A 19,312-nucleotide genomic window follows, 5' to 3' on the forward strand; every position below is an offset into this window, starting at 1 on the left:
CACACTTGACAAAACAGTGCACCATCTTCCAGAAAGACAGTCCGCAGTTCTAGGGTCAACTTTGCCAAACAACTTTAGCCGTTGTATTGCTAATCACAATAGGTGCGGGACAAATTATGTTCAGATGCAGCCACTTAATTATAATCCAGCCCGATGGAGAAAGGTTCCTCAAATAATAGCCATTTGTCATCTCGGGGTTGGTACTATCCCAGCATTTGTTGGAGGGAATGTGGAAAATCCCAGAGTAAAACCACACTTAGGATAGCTGCTGTCAGCACCGGGATTTGAACCTCTGATCTCTGAACGTTGCAACTTGTCAGCCCTCTCATGAAGTATGAGTAAACACGCTCAGCTATGGAGGTGATTGGAACACAAAATACTGAGCCAGAACATGAAAACACAAAATGCTTGTACCATTTTTCAGCAATATTAACTTTCACGTACATTTACAGTCTCCTCCCAGGCTTTTCTTTTCCTTCAGTTCACCTCTGTACGTAATGTAAGAATCAACACTAACCCTTTTCTTTTTCTGCTTTTTGCTTTCCCAGTTTCTGACGTTCTTTGTACGTTTTCTGTAACTTTCTCTGGTAGAACTCTTTTCACATAAATTTTCACCTACAAAAGCAGAAGCCATCTTTACTTGGTTTGTAAGCAGACATATGGCCACTAAGAAACAATAAATGTCTATATAACACTTTATAATTTAAATTAATTTATTGCATTGAGTACTCTTCTAATGCAATGCATTATTAAAATGAAAATAATATCTGCATTTTTTTATTCCATTTTGAATTAACTTCATACCAAAATGCATTATTAAAATGAAAATAATATCTGCATTTTTTATTCCATTTTGAATTAACTTCATACCAAAATGGACATGTTTCATGGACTACCAAATTCCGTAGTGTTTGCTACCCTGCCGATAGTGTGGCAGCATCAAATGCAAACTTTTAGCCGGATTTTGCAATTCTGTCAAGATGATTTAAATATCCCAAGAACTTCAAAGCCTTGTATTTCTTTATAGGTAATTTCCTGATGGTAGCCCACTTCAGTGAATGTAGTTTGTATCATTAACAGTAGTTGGCAGCATCAAACTCACTTTTCACAAATTTGATGGTTAGCCCGTTTTTGCGTGCATCCCTTAGATTGAAGTCTTTATTTGTGTTATTACAGTCTGTTAGCTCCCTCTGTGGATCAGTGGTAGAGTAGCAGCCTCCTTCAAACCTGGCAGGGGTCAGAATTTTGAAGGGTACAAAAATGTTCGACACTCAGTGTTGTAGGGTGTGGCATGTGAAATATATCTGCTGCCACATGTGGTGTTTATTTGACAAAGTTAAATCTCAACCATAGATTGCCCAACAGAGAACCGGTTTAAATATCCTGCCATCTGGTGGTAAAGTGGAATGTTGAAATTAACCTATTAAGTGCTGACTGTTTGGTACCTCATTGCTGAGTTTTTTCATTCATATATAAAAAAAATTGTAGAAGCCTCAATTTTTAACTTATGAGTGGGGTGATTATCTTAAAATGTTTATAGATGTTGGTTCTTTATAAATCTAAAAGCAAATGGAAAATCCTGCACTTATGTTAAATATTATTTTGAGAGAAAACAAAATTACACTTTTGTAACCATGCATACATTATCTTTATACAAAGTAAAGAGCCCAAAATATTATTTCCTAAAATCTGTAGGCAATATGTTAACTTCTGAGAAGTACATAAGTTGATATTTTAAAATACTTTCTAAACCTGGAATGTGGTGATAGTTAAATGTTTTCTACTGGTTGTTTGTGATGCCGATCTGTTCAACCATCTGCACCAACTCCACTGACAAAAGTTTTTAAAAAATAAATGATTTTCAGGTTGCCATCAAACACTACTTGACCGGGCGAGTTGGCCGTGCGCGTAAAGGCGCGCGGCTGTGAGCTTGCATCCGGGAGATAGTAGGTTCGAATCCCACTATCGGCAGCCCTGAAGATGGTTTTCCGTGGTTTCCCATTTTCACACCAGGCAAATGCTGGGGCTGTACCTTAAGGCCACGGCCGCTTCCTTCCAACTCCTAGGCCTTTCCTATCCCATCGTCGCCATAAGACCTATCTGTGTCGGTGCGACGTAAAGCCCCTAGCAAAAAAAAAAAAAAAAAAAAAAAAAAAAAAAAAAAACACTACTTGGCCCTCAGAGTCTGTCACAGTTTCCTGAAAGTCTGGTGGAGAAAAGTAATCTGTCCGAAACGAAAATGGTGATTAAATAGCTTTTGAATTCACTGTGTTTTTCTTCTTTCGTTTAGGAGGCGGCTCTCGTTCTCTCTCACATACAATATCTTCGGCATTCTCTGTATCACTCACTTTCAAAATTGCTTAACAATTGACTAAAATCATAATCTCCATCACTTTTCGCTGTGGTTAATAACTGAAAGATTCTTTGATCCATAATAGCATCGCTGCAAGAGCGACTAGATTGTTCTGCCATGTTTGTTTAAATCGCAGATGAATTCCACAGATGTCTACAAAAATCTCTAAGTTACATCCCAAAGCTATAATCTGTGATCAATTAGTTCTACATAATTCCCAACAAATGGCAGGACATGTCAGAAATCAAATTGGTACTCGAGAGTGAATCGGGAAATTAAAAAAATTAAAGTTCACGCGCACCACCTATAAACAATTGTAGCAGTGCTGGAAAGACCGTGTCAACCCGTCTAAAGGTGGGCGTAGCACTCATCGGGTTAATGCTCAGGCAGCCTAAATGGTATCAAAATGCCTGCACATAGTACCTTAGGCCATTACTACTACAGTCTGTTGATGTGTCAGTATTTTACTTTCTTGTTAGTAGTGAAGTAAATTTGACTGTAGAACATTGATCATGGACTAAAATATTTTGTTTTAAATACAGTGAAACCTCATTAGTGCGTTCCTCATTAAGACGTTTTCCCGTTTAGCACATTGTAAATTCAAAGTTCCGATTTTCATTATATTAAATCTATATAAAAATACCTCACTTATAACATCACGAATTTTTGCTATTACCGCTTAGTACAATGACATTTTTCCTAGCCCTGAAGGTGTTGTCATCCCTTGTGAAAGAAACTTGATTACCAGCTCGGCTAAGAGCCGTCGCACAGTTGCGTGTTAATAATGATGTTATTGGTTTTTTTGTCGCACTAACTACTTTTATGGTTTTCGTAGACACCGAGGTGCCGGAATTTAGTCTCGCAGGAGCTCTTTAACGTGCCAGTAAATCTACCGACACGAGGCTAACGTATTTGAGCACCTTCAAATACCACCAGACAGCCAGGATCGAACCTGCCAAGTTGGAGTCAGAAGGGCAGTGCTCTACCGTCCAAGCCACTCAGCCTGGCAGTTGCGTGATTACGGGAAAAGGCCGTGAATTCCTGAACTACACAGGATAAGTTGAACCTTTGGTGGAGAGCAAGCCGATAGCCTCAAGAATGTTCAGTTTTACTTGCCGGTTAGCAGCAAGTTTGCTGAATAACTCAGTGAGCCTGTTTGTGCTTGTATTTTGCATTCCATTCAGAAGTTAGAAATGTATTTTGTGTTAAGTGGTACAGTGAAGGGCAGCGAACATTTGTTGCATGATAGCCTATATCTGGATTAGGAACTAGTTTTCAACCACGTTGGGTCTCCCTCGTGCTTTCCCTCCTCCTATCTGGGGTCTCCATCATCCACTTGGGCATCCTTTTCTCTTCCATCATCTCCATTCTATCATAAAGCTTTTCCACTCGGATTTCCCTCATGATGTCCTAATTTATTACTCTGTCCTTTCTTGTCTTTCCTATCATACTTCTTAAAATTTTCATTCCGCTGGCCTGGATTTTATTCTCCTTTATTTGCTTCAGTGTCCACGTCTCCGCTAGACATAGACTTATTCTTGTCAAAATAGCTCACACATGTCTTTTCTTTGCCTTTTGAAACTTGGAAAAGTTTTTATCTGCAGAAGCCTTTTAGGCTGACATGCCAAAAAAAAATCTCGATCTGTTCTTTACACATGCATTGAGGAACAATTAGATAACTGCTAGGATTTTCTGGTAACTTGGGAGATAGCATTTCTAATTCATTAGCAAGATCTGTTGCACTTACTGTACTTCATTAGTTTAACTTATAACTTCCAACTATGTGGTTTATCGTAATGATTTTCATCTCTTGTATTCTTAGGTATAGTGTCTAAAATGCTGATGTGAATCATGTGGTGTGTAGTTATTTGGACAAAAATTATTGTAAAAATTTGACCAAAATTAAAATTACTACTTTTGGAAACATGTTTCTGGAAGTGTTCAGTTAAAGCAGAATGCAAATATATTAATAAATGGCCCAGCTATGAAGAAAATTGTGAACAACGGCACATAAACCACCACCATTTTGAATTGGTAATTAATGTGTGTAGTATTGCCTCTCTGAGTTTTGAAATACAGTATGCAATTCTGTAGTAAATGTATAATATTTTTTGCTTAGAAAGTTTCATTGCTGTACATGTATTGTAGTAGGGCTGAGATTTAAAAAAAAAACGAAGAAAAACCAGTATTTGGAGGTTGTAACATTTACCAATCCCCTTAACTGAAAAACCAGAACATTGTCTCTGTAAATAGGCCTATTGATTTGGCAGTAATTCATAGCAACATGGCGCTCATACTGTAGTCTTTGGATGTTTACGTGAGAAAATTTTGTTAATGTAAGGAAGTTGTCAAAATTAGATGGTTAAAAGTGTGCACAATCTCTTGCCAGCAGGGAAGTATGGAGTTCATTCAAAATTCTTTGCAAGTTGATATTTTGCACTTGCGATTGATTGCTTTGAAAATTTTGTGAAGGGTAGAATAGAAAAGTGTTCATATTGCAATGACTGTATCCCTCCTTATATCTTTGAAACCTTTCCAGTTGTTATTGTTTTGATAAGCTGCACTGTAGGAATGTGATAATGTTCATCTACTTAGGTGTTAAGTATAAACAAGGCCAAATGAGTTGTTACAAAGCAGACTTGTGCACAGTCTAACAATAATAATTAGTGGTGCAAACTAACATGACTGTGGTAAGAAGATAGTCACACTGTGGTTAACAATAAGACAATAGATAAACATGCACTCAAGGATGAGGTCTGTCCTACTAGATCAAGATGTTGATGTCAGAAGCTGGTTTCAAATGAGGGTGAGATGGCATTAACTTACTAGGATAAACTGTTAGGCAATCAACGTACTTCTTTTCAAAAGGAACCATCAGCACATCCTCTTACCAAATTACAACTAGATCAAGGCAAATCTGGTTCCCTCTCTATTTTACATTACCATTTTCACCCCTCATCCATTTCATATTCCAGTTCAGGTTCTATCATTTCACCATTCCTCATTCATCTTATATTCTAGCCCAAGTTCCATGTCTTATGCTGTTCTTTTCCATGTTCATCCATTGTAATCTGGGTTTTCCTGAGCCTCTTTTAATGTCTTTTCCTTTTATAGGTAATATTTTTTTCATTCTTCTGTAATGTTTTTTTCTGTCTTATCACTTTACTAACCCATATTTTGGTAAGGAGATGGAGAGTGGCATATTAGCTTAGTGAAATCCTTGGCTTTTTCCAAGACAGCAGCTGTTTGACTCCTGGCAGATGCCTATGGGAATTTTGAAATGAAATATTATGTCCCTGTAGTTCGGATTCCATGTAAATTTAGTGGTTCTATTGCTAGAGTGATATCAACAGTTGAATTGAACTACATGCATGCTTTCTTTCTCGTAGTGTCTATATTTCTCACTTGTTCTTACTTTGTTTTCTGTAACTTACTTTTCAGTTTAATTTCCATTGTCTGTTGAATTAGGCTAATAAGCAAGTTGACTGCACAGTTTGGGGTATGAAGTTGTTTGCTCTCATTCGGGAGACGGTGGGCTCGAACCCCACTGTCGGCACTGCACGAGTTCCCATTCTCAGATCTTAATTGAATTGGTCAGTGGAGAAAGGAACTACAGTCTGTCTCACCATGTTTGAGAGACAGTGTACACATAATTTTCAAGTTTTGGTTTTAGTAACACACTCCCTATATGAACAAATGTACAAAAATTAACGTTGCTGAACTTACGTAGTTCAGAAGAAATGTAATTAGCCTAACATGTGATGCTCTTGCTTATTATTAGCAATACAATTTAAGTATAGAAATGTATATACAAATTTGTTACGTCACCCAGACATAGGGAGGCAAGTCACTTGACGAAACAGTTTGCGGGAAATGACTATCCATTTTGCAAACATGATCCTTGAGCCCAGTAGCTCGGTGAGTGCGGATCCAAAGCACGTGTCCATTTGCTTGCTTGTTCGACGTTTATTGTGAATAAAAATAATACACAATGGTTATCAAATATACTGTTTAATTAGTTGAAAGTGCAAACATCCATCCAGTATACGTGTGTGCGAGAAAGTGCTGTAGTGGCAAACCATGTGTGAACCAGGGCAGTCTGTGATTAAATATTTTTAAAAATATCCAAATTTCGTGAGGAAAATCCTGGAAGTACTCTGGATGAAGTAACACGTGCAGTGGCCGATGTAACTGGTATTTCCAAGGCAAGCATTCACCATGGTAGGAAAGAACTTAAAGTTGATAAGAAACTGTTTTCTCCTAAGAAAACTCGTAAAGCAACAGAGCTAAGTGAAAAATAAGACAGTTTTACAAAAGACTGTATCCGTAAAAATTCAAGACTTGAGGTACTTAATATCATACATGGACATGCGCCACCTATATCAAAATTGAGTTAAGGATTGATCCTTATAGCATTTTTAATGCTCTCTCTGAATTAGTGGTCCGTGTCTTTCATAAATGAATATTTGTACGTAATTTTTAACATAGAAATGTGCAGTTTCTTTTATAATCGGACACCTCCAAACTTAGTTTGTATCAAAAACGGACATGACCGTTTCAGCCAATCATATTGCTACAAGTGACATCAAACTGTCATGGCGACCAGAGAATTTTTAACGAAGTCTTAAAGGAAGTAGATGAATATTGTTACTTGGGTAGTAAAATAACCAACGATGGCAGAAGTAAGGAGGACATAAAATGCAGACTAGCACAAGCAAGGAAGAGCTTTCTTAAGAAAAGAAATTTGCTCACTTCAAACATTGATATCGGAATTAGAAAGATGTTTTTGAAGACTTTTGTGTGGAGCGTGGCATTGTATGGAAGTGAAACATGGACGATAACTAGCTCAGAAAGAAAGAGAATAGAAGCTTTTGAAATGTGGTGTTATAGAAGAATGCTGAAGGTGAGATGGATAGATCGAATCACGAATGAAGAGATACTGAATCGAATTGGTGAGAGGAGATCGATTTGGTTAAATTTGACGAGAAGAAGAGATAGAATGATAGGACACATCTTAAGACACCCAGGACTTGTTCAGTTGGTTTTTGAAGGAAGTGTAGGTGGCAAGAACGGTAGGGGTAGACCAAGGTATGAATATGACAAACAGATTAGAGCAGATGTAGGATGCAATAGTTACGTAGAAATGAAAAGGTTAGCACAGGATAGGGTGGCATGGAGAGCTGCATCAAACCAGTCTATGGACTGATGACTCAAACAACAAGGAAAAAAGAGGACTGTTTTTTAATGTCCTATGATTGCCAAAAGAACCTCGTTTTGCCAAAATTAAGTGATCAGTCGGCTTATTATTCCAGACAACTCTACTGTTAAATCTGTTTGTTGTAATTGGCACATCTCAAAGAAAACTGCGCCCTGACAGTGTGTTTGTTTATACATGGCTGGAGAATAAGGAAAAGAAATCATCAAACGAAATAGCATCAGCGGTTGTCATTGAGTTACGATCTAATGATTTACACGGCTTCACTTCAGTCGGAAGTTGATTGCTGATGGCTGCGCGGGCCAAAATAAAAACATTAATATGTTGGCGATGTGTGCAGAGTGGCTAACAACGTATGCACCATCCTCTGTTGACAAATTAAAACTTGAAAAAAGGCTAACGAAAATAATAGAACCACAACTACAGGAAGAACAATACGGATTCAGAGAACACCGATCAACTATCGATCTCATATTTGCACTTAGAATACTGTTAGAAAAGCATTGGGAGAAGGACAAAGACTTAACACTGGTGTTTTTGGATCTCGAAAAAGCATTTGATAGTGTTCCAAGGAAGACTATATGGGAATGTTTAAGAAAGAAGAATGTACCCAAAGGGCTTATCCAGAAAGTTAAAATGCTTTACAAAGACTGCTGCAGTTGCGTACAGATAGGAAACGGTAATTCTGATTGGTTCCAAACCACTAAAGGAGTGCAACAAGGCAGTACCCTTTCACCATTACTTTTTATCACTGTCATGAATGAAGTCATGAAAGAAATTAAGCAGAAGAACAATATGGACATCAATGCATTTGCAGATGATGTAGTAATTTGGGGAAATACAGAGAAGGAAGTCCAAGAGAGGCTGAACACCTGGAATGAACATTTGAAAGCACACGGATTAACAATAAATAAATCGAAAACTGTTACTATGTCTGTCAACAGGCAGAAGAAGAAAGGAAAAATAATGCTGGAAGGTACACAACTGGAAACAGTAGACCAATATAAATATCTTGGGTGCATCATTTCAAGTGATAACAGAATACAGCACGAGATTAACAACCGCATTCAAAAATCAGCTCAGTTTTACCATCAAGTTCGGAACCTCCTCTGGAACGAACAAGTTCCCTTAAGATCAAAGCAGATTCTATTCCAGTCATACTTCACCCCCATAATAACATATGGCCTAGAAACCTGCACAACAACCCAACAAGTGGACAGCAAACTACAAGCCGCAGAAATGAAGTTCCTACGAACTATGGTACAGAAGACAAAAAGGGACAGGGTAAGGAATGAAAGAATAAGGGAGCAAGCTGGTGTGTACCCATCCCTGAATGAAAAAGTGACAGGGGCCCGTTTGAAATGGTTTGGCCATGTCAAACGAATGGACGATGGAAGGACAGCAAAACAATGGCTACACACAGTCATGGCCGGAAAACAACCGGTAGGAAGACCTAGGAAGAGGTGGCTGGACCAAGTGAAAGAGGACATAGGAACAAGAGGAATCAGCTGGGATGTCGTCTTGAGAGAAGAGTGGTACATGGACAGACAGAAGTGGAGAGTGCTTGTAAACCACACCCGGGCAACTGGAGTGGAAAACTGATGATGATGATGATGATTTCCAGTTACTGGAAACTCATATTTGCCTCCAGGTAGGATTTTTGGACTCATTGAGAAAGACCTTAAGAAGACGACGACCGTAGTACGTACTGATGAATATCTTGAGGTGTTCAAAATGTACTGCACAGTGAAAGTGATTGGACAAACTTTGGAACCACTGAATTGGAAAGAACAAGCACATATTTATCTGAAATCTGCTAGTCAACTTCATTTCAAGATTTCACAGTGTAAAAGAATTGTACTCAGGAGCACGAAAAGAGGCAATGTTGTAGTTAAAGGTGAGGTAGGCTACTATTTGGAAACATTTTTTTTTTTCAAGTTGCTTTATGTTGCACCGACTCAGATAGGTCTTATAGCAACGACGGGACAGGAAAGGACTAGGAGTGGGGAGGAAGCGGCCCCAGCATTTGCCTGGTGTGAAGATGGGGACGGTTCAGCTTAAGCCACGAAGGAGAGCGGACGCATGAGTAGAGAGCTCGGGAGTGGGAGTAAGGAGTGAGTGCTGAGTGCAGGAAGCTTGTGAGGAGTTTGACAACAATGATTGGAGTAGATCAATACAGGGCAGCTATTGGAGGATGGCAGAGGAGAATCAAGAAAGAAGTAAAATCAGGTGGGTGTAAAGTGGATTTGGTAATCAAAGGAGAAGTAATGTTAACAGCGGCGGTGGTTATAATGTTGCTACTGATTGGAGGTGTAGAGCCGAACCCAGGCCCGACATCTAGTGGAAATGAGGGATGGGAAGACATAGAAGAATTCAAAAAATGGGTAAAAGAGACGGTGGTAGAAGTGTGCCCCTTTGAGCAAATTAAGAATATGATCCAAGAACAAACCAGGGAGTTTGGAAAAATGAAGTTATGGCTGCGAGAAATGACGGATGATATAACATCACAAGTGAGAAAGAACGACGAGGAAGTGGCAATATTAAGAGAAAGAATAGGACGACTGGAAGAGGAGACGTTGAAATTGAAAGCGGAAGTGAATGCCAATACATTGAATCGCAGGAAGAAGTGCTTATTTATTTATGGGGTGCCTGAGGAGGCGAGAGAAGACAAAGTACATACAATTTACAAAGTAGTCGACTTAATACAGGGGAAATTGAAACTTTAGCGAAGTGGACATAGATGACGTACAGAGAGTGGGAAGAACTCGGGACAACAGGCCTATCAAAGTAGAACTGTTTTCTACGTTGATGGCTGATGCTGTGATAGGCAATGCGAGTAACATGCAGAGAGAAAAAATATGGATCAAGAGAGACGTGGGATGGGAGGCTATTAGGAATGAGAAAATACTCAGAAAACACAAGATACGTGCGATAAATCAAGGACTGAGAGCTACTATTAAAGGACAAGAGCTAGTGGTATCAGGCAGAAATTGGAAGAGGAACTGGTCTGTGAATAGACTGCTGGACTTAGAAATGAAGATTAAAAAAGACGAAGAAAAAATGAGCAGTGCAACGAGAGATGGGGAAGTGAGGAGAGAGAACAGTAACAGGGTAATGTGTGAAGAGGGTCAGAGAGAGGCGCCAAGTGAAAATGTAACCATTAACAGTGAAGAAGTTCAGGAAGAGGCGACATGTGAAAGAGTGACCATAAGCAGTGAAGAAGAAAGGCAGGGGAGTGAAAGCAGTGGAGTAAGGAAAGTGACGGGTAAAAAGGTGACGTCAGAGGCAACCGGAGGATGTCTCAATAGGAGTTGGGAAAGAGGCAAGGGCAGAAGATTAACGGAGATGATGGAGCTGAAGGTGGAGGCAAAAGAACACAACAGAGTGAAGATGGTGATGAAGTGGCGGACAAAAGAGGTGGCAGAGAAACAGGAAGGTATAGAAAACTGACAGACATGTGGGATTCAGGTAGAAATGAGAAGGGTGTAGTCACTAGAAGTAAAAAGAACAATAGTATAGGGAGTAGTGAAAATAAAGATTGTTAGGTGTAAGAATGTAGTGTTGAGGAATGAGTGTTTGGTATTTGTAGGTGAAGATGAAGTGATATTTTGAAGGTTGTGATGGTGTATGAGTGTGTGGTATTTGTAGATGGAGATTTATTTGATGGTAGACGAGTGTGTGCTAGGGCTGAAATGTGGTGTTGGAAGTAGAGGTGGTATATGTTGAAATGTGGTGTTGGAAATGTATGGAGAAGTGGTGGTGCACTCATGAGTAAGTTGTATTTAATGTGATGGTATATGAGTGGGTGGTATTTGTAGATGTTGAAATGTGGTGTAGGAAAAGTATGAAGATATAGTAATGTAATTTGGCTATTTGTAAACTTTGGTTTGGTGGAAGATGGAGTTTTCGGTAGGTAATTAAGTGTGTGTATGGTTTGTTATGATGGGTAATAGGATGAGTATGAGTGTATGGTAAATTGAGTATGGTAGATGAGTGTGTGCTAGAGATGAAAGCTGGTGTTGGAAATAAAGGTGGTATATGTTGAAATGTGGTGTTGGAAAGGTATGAGAAGTAGTGGTGCACTCATGAGTAAGTTGTAAATGAAGGTAGTTTGGTATTCAATGTGATATGAAATTTGGAGATGGAGGAGTGATGGTACTTTTCAATGGCAGATTTTAAGTGTTGAGAGGGACGAAAACTGAGAAGTGGTGTTTGTTTAAGTGTTGAGAGGGATGTGAATAGAGAATTGGTGTTTGTTTGTAAACTTTGGTTTGGTGGACGTGATGACAAATGGATGGTGGACGTTTAATTATTGCTATATTATGTGAGTGTTAAGTGATGATGTATTGGTATTAAATTGCAGTAGAGACGGTAATTTATTGCTGAAATGTGGAGATGGAGAAATGGTGGTATATGTAATGGCAGAATTTAAGTGTTGAGAGGGTTGAGAATTGAGAATTGGTGTTTGTTTGTAAACTTTGGTTTGGTGGACGTGATGACAAATTTCAGGTGGAGTATGGCTTGGTATTTAAATTGATTAAGCATGGCTGACAAGGATAAAGTTGCAAAGTGAGCATACGTGAGCATGAATACGCAATGACAGAATGTAACGTAAGTCTGGACTCAGCAACCTAGAGTGGGTCAAGTAAAATAAGGTAGGAGGAATGGAATGTGCAAGAGTTTGCGTGTCTAGTTAAGAGAGGCATGAAGGTCTTTGACATTCTTAATACTGCTGACTTTATTTCAACTTTATTATGTCCTTTAATTATGTTTATTTAAACTACACATTCTGGGAAGACAACAGGAATATTCAGCAAAGACGTTGGACATGGCATGAAAGGGCCGAGGATGACTACCGTGGTGACCCTCACTTTGGGGGTTACGTTTCCGGAGTATCTGAGGAATTTCATGGCATGTCCATGGAGTACGTTTGATTTTTTTTTCTTTCTTATTAATATTGTTTTGTTTGCTCATTTTTGTTCTCTGCGTGTTTTCTTTTTCTTTTCTTTTTTCTGTACAGTGTGTAGAGTTTGAAAGAGTGAATTTTGGCATGGGCTGAACATGTTATTTTTCTCATTTAAAGGATCAGATGGGTATTATTACTGTAGATCTAGAGAAAAATAATAATAAAGTATCTAAGTGAAGATGGGAATCCACGGAAAATCACCTTCAGGGCTGCCGACAGTGGGGTTCGAACCCGCTATCTCCTGATACTGGATACTGGCCGCACTTAAGCGACTGCAGCTATCGAGCTCGGTATAAGTGGTATGTCGAAGTCGTCAATAAGAACATTTGTTGCAAAAATGAACAAGCTGTTGATGATTATTTATGAATGTGATAGTTTTGAAGACCCTTGTGATGAACCAGAGGTTATTTGCCTAGAAATACAGTGAAGCAAGAACTCAAATATAAGAATAGCCTTATTTCTTTCATATTTTAATTATATTTCTTTTAAAATGGAAGTTTACTTCTGTGTCATCCTGCAACTTTTTTTTCCAAATATTGGGATAGTTCGTTTCAAAAGTGGACAATTACATGGATGTTTGTATAAAAAATGGACAAAAGCCAATCTCGGTTTCAGAAATGGACATCATCATATTTGAACATGTTTTACATTAACTTTAACTGAAATTCCCAAGTGTCGACCATGACTTTCTTGTTCATAGGGCTGGAAATATGACACAAAAATTTTCACAGATGTAACGGGGGTTTAACATAGAGAAACAAAAGTGTGGCTCTACTGAAAAATTAACAAAATGGCTTTTGTCCATGTTTGATACTAGGCACCTCACTTCTTTTTAAGGAATGAAATACTAACTCCGAATAAAATATTAGCTTCAGTTAATTGGGACGATTTATTACCTAAGTTTTCTCGTGCAACTCTTCCGACTTTTAAATATTATGAACTTTACTTATGTATTGCAAAATCGCCAGTATGTTCTTATTGAAAGGGATGAAATAGTGGAAATCATTTCCCTCAATATCCCATCTAGCTAATTATAAAGTAAAAGAAAGCATGCAACCCCGACCTGTCCGTATTTACAATATCACAAAAATAAAATAAACACGTGCTGTCAGGTTGAAATTACACTAAAGAAAATTCCTAATCTAAGCCTCACTAGTATTAATCCTAATTCACAAAGCATGCCATTTAAAATTTTACATGCGTCGTATCTTGGCAACTCCCAGGACTTCTGCAACGGGTCACTTCCCCGCTGTCATGAGTAACTACTACATGATCAGCAGAGTTTCATCACGTGGATCCAATCTTCTTTCTTTTATAGACGATGCCATCTTCTTGAAGCTAGTTCCTGTATAACAGCAACACACTAATTTCTGGTCAGTAATTCTTCACCGCGCTCTGCGCACGTTGCACCGATCAAACCCTCTGTCGGCTGTAATTACAAGCCAAAGTGAATAAAGTAACACCAACAACACGTTCACCCTATACAGTAAATATTAGGGGTTTAAACACTGTCACTAGGAGCGGCCCGCGGATCGATTCGAATAGTCTCTCGTGAAACACAACCGGCCCGAAAGTAATACACGGATAAGCGTCTCTCGCTCGATCGCCCGTCTGCAGCGGAAATTGTAGTCTGTTTTTTTTAATACACGAACTTGACATAGCGCACTTGGCTAATTATTGCTGCACACAGTTTACACAACACTGTTCACAAGAAAAGAAATTCACTGTCTTGGGTTGGTACAACCGTACAAAGTTAAACTCGTGCCCACGTGGCAGCAATTACACGTCCTGCATACACTGATGTTCACGATTCAATGACACACAAAGGAGAATGCTCCAACAGGAGGTGCACTTAAGTAACTAAGCAGACGCCGTTATGGCTAGGGGATTCCCTGGGGATTCAAATGCTCAGCTAATCAGAGCTATTGTTTCACACAATGTCTTTGTAATTCACTGAAATTAATATTAGATGCACTCATGTTAACCAGATTACGGCTTAGACAATTTTTATAATTTATTCCTGAATATTTCTAGCTCTCAGACCTGTGGAAAAGCCTCAAATAACAGAACTGACCACTCTTTCTTGCTGAACACACCACACGTAGAACAATGTTGGTCATCCTGAAATTTTAACTCTGCGCGGTCCAGTATTCATAATAGCCACGCCCTCGCATTCTAATTGGCTTCACACACCTCGTGGCCTAGCGATCTCTACACATGCTGGGCTATGCTGACTTGGTAAAATTGGACGTTTCCCACGGTCACTGGAAAACTTTGCACAACTGTCCCACGACATTCTGTCTCCTGGACTTCCAGTCTCAACTGTAGTCTGCTACTCTTATAATGCCTGACTACAGTCCACGTTTATAATACTGTTCGATATGCCAAAAATATAACTTAATATTTCACATAAGCCGTCAGGGTACGGTGCAGTAAGAGGATGCAAGCTGGAAACTGTTTCTATCATAGTGTAAGAAACATCTTATGGGACAAAGATGTGCCAATGGAAACAAAGGAAACCATATACAAGATGTATTATGTACCCATAACTTACGGAGCAGAAACTTTGACAATGACAAAGAAGGATGAGAGTTGAATACAGGCAGCCGAAATGAAGTTATTGAGGAGTATGATACAGAAGAGTAGATGAGACAAAATAAGGAATAAGAAAATCCGGAAAGAAATTGGACTGGAAAAAGTGAATGATAGAATAAAGAAGAGCCGACTAAGATGGTTTAGGCACATGAAGCCAATGAGTAATGAAAGAATGCCAAAAAAAAGTGATGGAAATGCAAGTGAAAGGAAGGAGAGGCCGCTGACGACCATGATTGAGATGGAAGGACACAATCCAACACAGTATTAGAGAAAGAAACCTGGACTCTGGGACACAGTGTTGTAGGAGGAATGGTGGAAAGACAGAAGAAAGTGGAGAGGAACCATATTTTTGCCCCTACCCGGCTATAGCTGGATAATGGGAAATGATGTTGGTGGTGATGAACATATCTGTAAAAAAACACAGTATTAAACAAGGAATAAAAATACACACTATTACACAATTTTTTTTACAGGTATGCTATAGGCATGTATTGAAATTGTGTGTTCGACAGACTGAAAAGCTTTTAAGTTACATTTAACTGAGTTGACATGGAAAAGTATGGCTTCCTTCTTTAAAAAAATTAAATATAAATCCAGTGATTAGAAATTTTATACCACCCCCTCTCCTACCCTGCTTCCAACATTCTAATGGTGGAAATTTTATCCACCAATGGGACTCGAACCCACTAACCACGGTGTCAGACATTTAGCACCTGAACGGTCCTGGCCAGAGGGCCAAATATTGACCAAAGATGGTGTGCACAGTAAATGAAGATAACAAAGTGCCCATATCATTGTGCCTCGGCATTAGAACACACACCCACACAGAGATTCTCAAAGTTCTCAATACAAAATTATTAAAAAAAGATGAAATAATTGTTCAGTACTTTTTATTCAGAACCTTTTTATATTCGGTCTGTTAATGAATAATTTCAGTGTTCTTTCATTTACCTGTAACGCATTTTTGTTTTTCCAGTGATATAGTTCTGCCTGCAGCACCAAAACCTGATATCATCAGAAATGATGAACCACGGACTAAGGGTGAACTTTCTATTAGTGATCTGCCTCCAATCGAAGACTTACACATCAGTGTACCAGAACAGGAGTGTATGGAACTGGGACACATAGAGAGTATCGTTGGTACATTAGGTATGAATATGTTTCTGTTACATACTTAGTGTTGTTCTTTCTTCTAATAGAGAGATGATTTTTGAAGTGAAAGTGTATATGAATGTTATAGTTTTTCCATAATTTATTATCACTTGTTCATAACCTGCAATGTAAATAGAAGTTGAAACTTGTATTACACTTTTTGCATGATCAAATAGCAAAATATATTTATGGTACCAAAGGTTTCAAGTTTCTGAAATTTAAAAATGACTTAACACTTTTTGAAACTGCAACTACCAGAGGAAGCTGTTCTTCGTAATAAAGTTTGAAGCAATTGTCCTGACTTCATATTTGTCACCAAAATCTTCCAATATATTTTGACGTCTAATTTCCATCATCATTTCCCATTTTCCTGTATACCAAGTTCGTGCAAATATGGGTCCTGTATATTTTATTAATCCTTCACTGTATTCCAGTCAAGTATCCTCGATCTCCCTTTTCTTCATTTGTGATTCCATTGTTTGTTCTACCATTTGTTTTTCATTCATCTGTTAATTCTTTTCTTCAGTTTCTCAACTTTTGCTTCTTTAATTCTTTCCATGTGTCTTCATTCCACTCTTTTTCACCTCGTCTTTTGTGGCATGCTTCTCAGAAATTTTTTTCTGCTGCCTGTATTCAATTTTTATACTTTTGTCACTGGTCATGTCGTAGCCAAATGTGTTAAATGGTATGTAATATGCTTTGTATTTTTTTTTTTTTTAAGTGCTATTTGTTCGGGGCATTGACCTATAGAGATCTTTTGCCCCTACTTGCACCATGTGATATGAACCTGCGCGTAATTGGAATGGAATAAGTGTAGAGTGTTGAATGTGAGGAAGGGAACATTAAGGACGACATAAACACCCAGTCCCCAGACCAAGGATATTAATCATTTACAATTTTAAAACCCTGACCCAGCCGGGAATCGAACCCGGGCGCGCGAGTCTGGGGCGGATGCGTTGCCCCGTACACCGTGGGGCCGGACAATATGCCTTGTATACTTCGGGACAAAAGCTGAATGGACTGTAGTACAGAAGCGCTGGCATTTACTTTGTATACTGCAGTGTACCCCTTTGTAATATAATATTTCTTGTACTCTGTAAAGTATATTTATCCAATACACTCTTCACCAATGAACTTGTGTAGTTCTTTAAGCTTAGGAAAGTAGCAAATTTTATCATTTAAACTCTTGTAGATAAACCTTTGTGTATTAACTAGCTGAGAAATGTCCCTGACTGTGCCCTTTTTCTTTCACTTGTGCTGTGTACTTGGGGATTTACAAGAATTTTCAGGCAATCCCTTTTTGTATCAGAAAGTGTACATTATTTCTTCAGCCTTATTTGGTGTATCTTAGGGTTCGTATCCAACTGTCGGCAGCCCTGAAGATGGTTTCCCGTGGTTTCCCATTTTCACACCAGGCATATGCTGGGGCTGTACCTTAGTGAAGGCCACAGCTGCTTCCTTCCAATTCCTAGCCCTTTCCTATCCCATCGCTGCCATGAGACCTATCTGTGTCGGTGCGACGTAAAGCCACTAGCAAAAAAAAGTATATCTTTGGTCAGTTGTAGATTCTGTACTCTCGGAGAGAAAGCACTCCAAAGTTTTATTCTTTCAGCAATTTCCATATCAAGTCTTGAATTCTCTATTATTTCACTTCTTAAGTAGATGGAAGTTCTCTACAACTTACATCTTTCTCTGATTTTTATTGCTGCTTTACCTTCTCTCTCTTCTTGTCATCACCTTGGTCTTTTCACTGCATCAATTGTCATTCTTTAATCTTCTCACTTCCTGTATTAATCCCCAGCAATCTCCAGGCTGGAGCATAAATTGTAACAGTTGTGGAAAATATCTGCTCCAGGATAATATAAGGTGTCTGTTTTATTACATGCCTGATCATGTGAACACATGTACATGTATATGCAGGCCCAAAATGTGTCCAACAAATTTTATACATAAGCTTATTCTATGCCGCTGGTAGGTTGAACATTGCAAGTGATAAATATCATTATTGATCCGTATTGAAGATACTATATGTAGGATGCTAGATAGTATATTCACTTAATAAACTAGGTTGAACATTGTCCTGATACATTGATATTGTAATCACTGCTTTCCTCTGTCTGTTGTAAGGCACGAATAAAATTTTCTTTGAATGCGATGGTTCTTTTTTGATACACAAAATTTGTATGCCAGTGAGGATTTTTGTTTCTCGCCAGTTTTGTTTATAATCATTTCAATAGGAATAAAATTAAGGTATTTTAAAATTTAAGCTAGGTACTATTCTGATCTGCATTAATCAAATACACTGGCAGATAAAAATATCTAAACACTAAGAAGCAGTTGTGCTAGATTAATGAAAGTTGGTAGGCAACCAAGAGCGAGCAAATTAGCTGGAAAATTTATAATGTCCAATAACGGACCATTATATTGGTATTATAAATTTACTCATTCAGGACAAATATTTCATGTTCCCAATGGGAATCAACATCTATATCATCTGATGGCCAGGCAGGCATCAATTTTTGAAAGTGAGACATAGTCTCTTATAGTGCATTGTCACTGCTGGTGGCTTCAAGTAGCCTATGCAGTGGCCTCCATGGTATGCACTAGCCCTGCATCTTGGTAGGTGTGCTAAGTACCAACTGATGAGCCCAACTTAGCACACGAGGGCGAAACGCAGGCAACCAAGAGTGAGTTAGCTGGAAAATTTATAATGTCCAATAACGGACCATTATATTGGTATTATAAATTTACTCATTCAGGACAAATATGTCATGTTCCCTATGGGAATCAACATCTATATCATCTTTGAGATGATGCGTAGGTGGAGAATAACAGTGCGTGGGAGAAATGTTTGAGCGGGCAGCCCGTGGTGAGTTGCGGTCTCACGCCCACAGTTACTTGTTATTGGACATTAGGTTTTATGCATGTCATCATACACAGTGGATCAGCCATGCTCGCGACATCAGTACTGCAACCTGTATCAGAACCCGATAATGTACTATAGCGGGTGGTATGGTAGCAGTACCTATAA

The 19,312-nt window shown here is 38.6% G+C and overlaps 1 protein-coding gene across 1 annotated transcript in view; it reads left to right on the top strand.

The window, feature by feature from the left end:
* LOC136873980 (H/ACA ribonucleoprotein complex non-core subunit NAF1) overlaps nucleotides 1–19,312 on the top strand; it is a 48,241-nt gene that overhangs the window by 15,844 nt on the left and 13,085 nt on the right. Inside the window, exon 3 of the mRNA XM_067147388.2 lies at nucleotides 16,106–16,278. Within this exon, the coding sequence (XP_067003489.2) occupies nucleotides 16,106–16,278 (173 nt within the window). The remainder of the gene's footprint in view (nucleotides 1–16,105; nucleotides 16,279–19,312) is intronic.

The sequence above is a fragment of the Anabrus simplex genome, chromosome 1 (assembly GCF_040414725.1).
Source record: "Anabrus simplex isolate iqAnaSimp1 chromosome 1, ASM4041472v1, whole genome shotgun sequence".
Taxonomy (NCBI): Eukaryota; Metazoa; Arthropoda; class Insecta; order Orthoptera; family Tettigoniidae; genus Anabrus; species Anabrus simplex.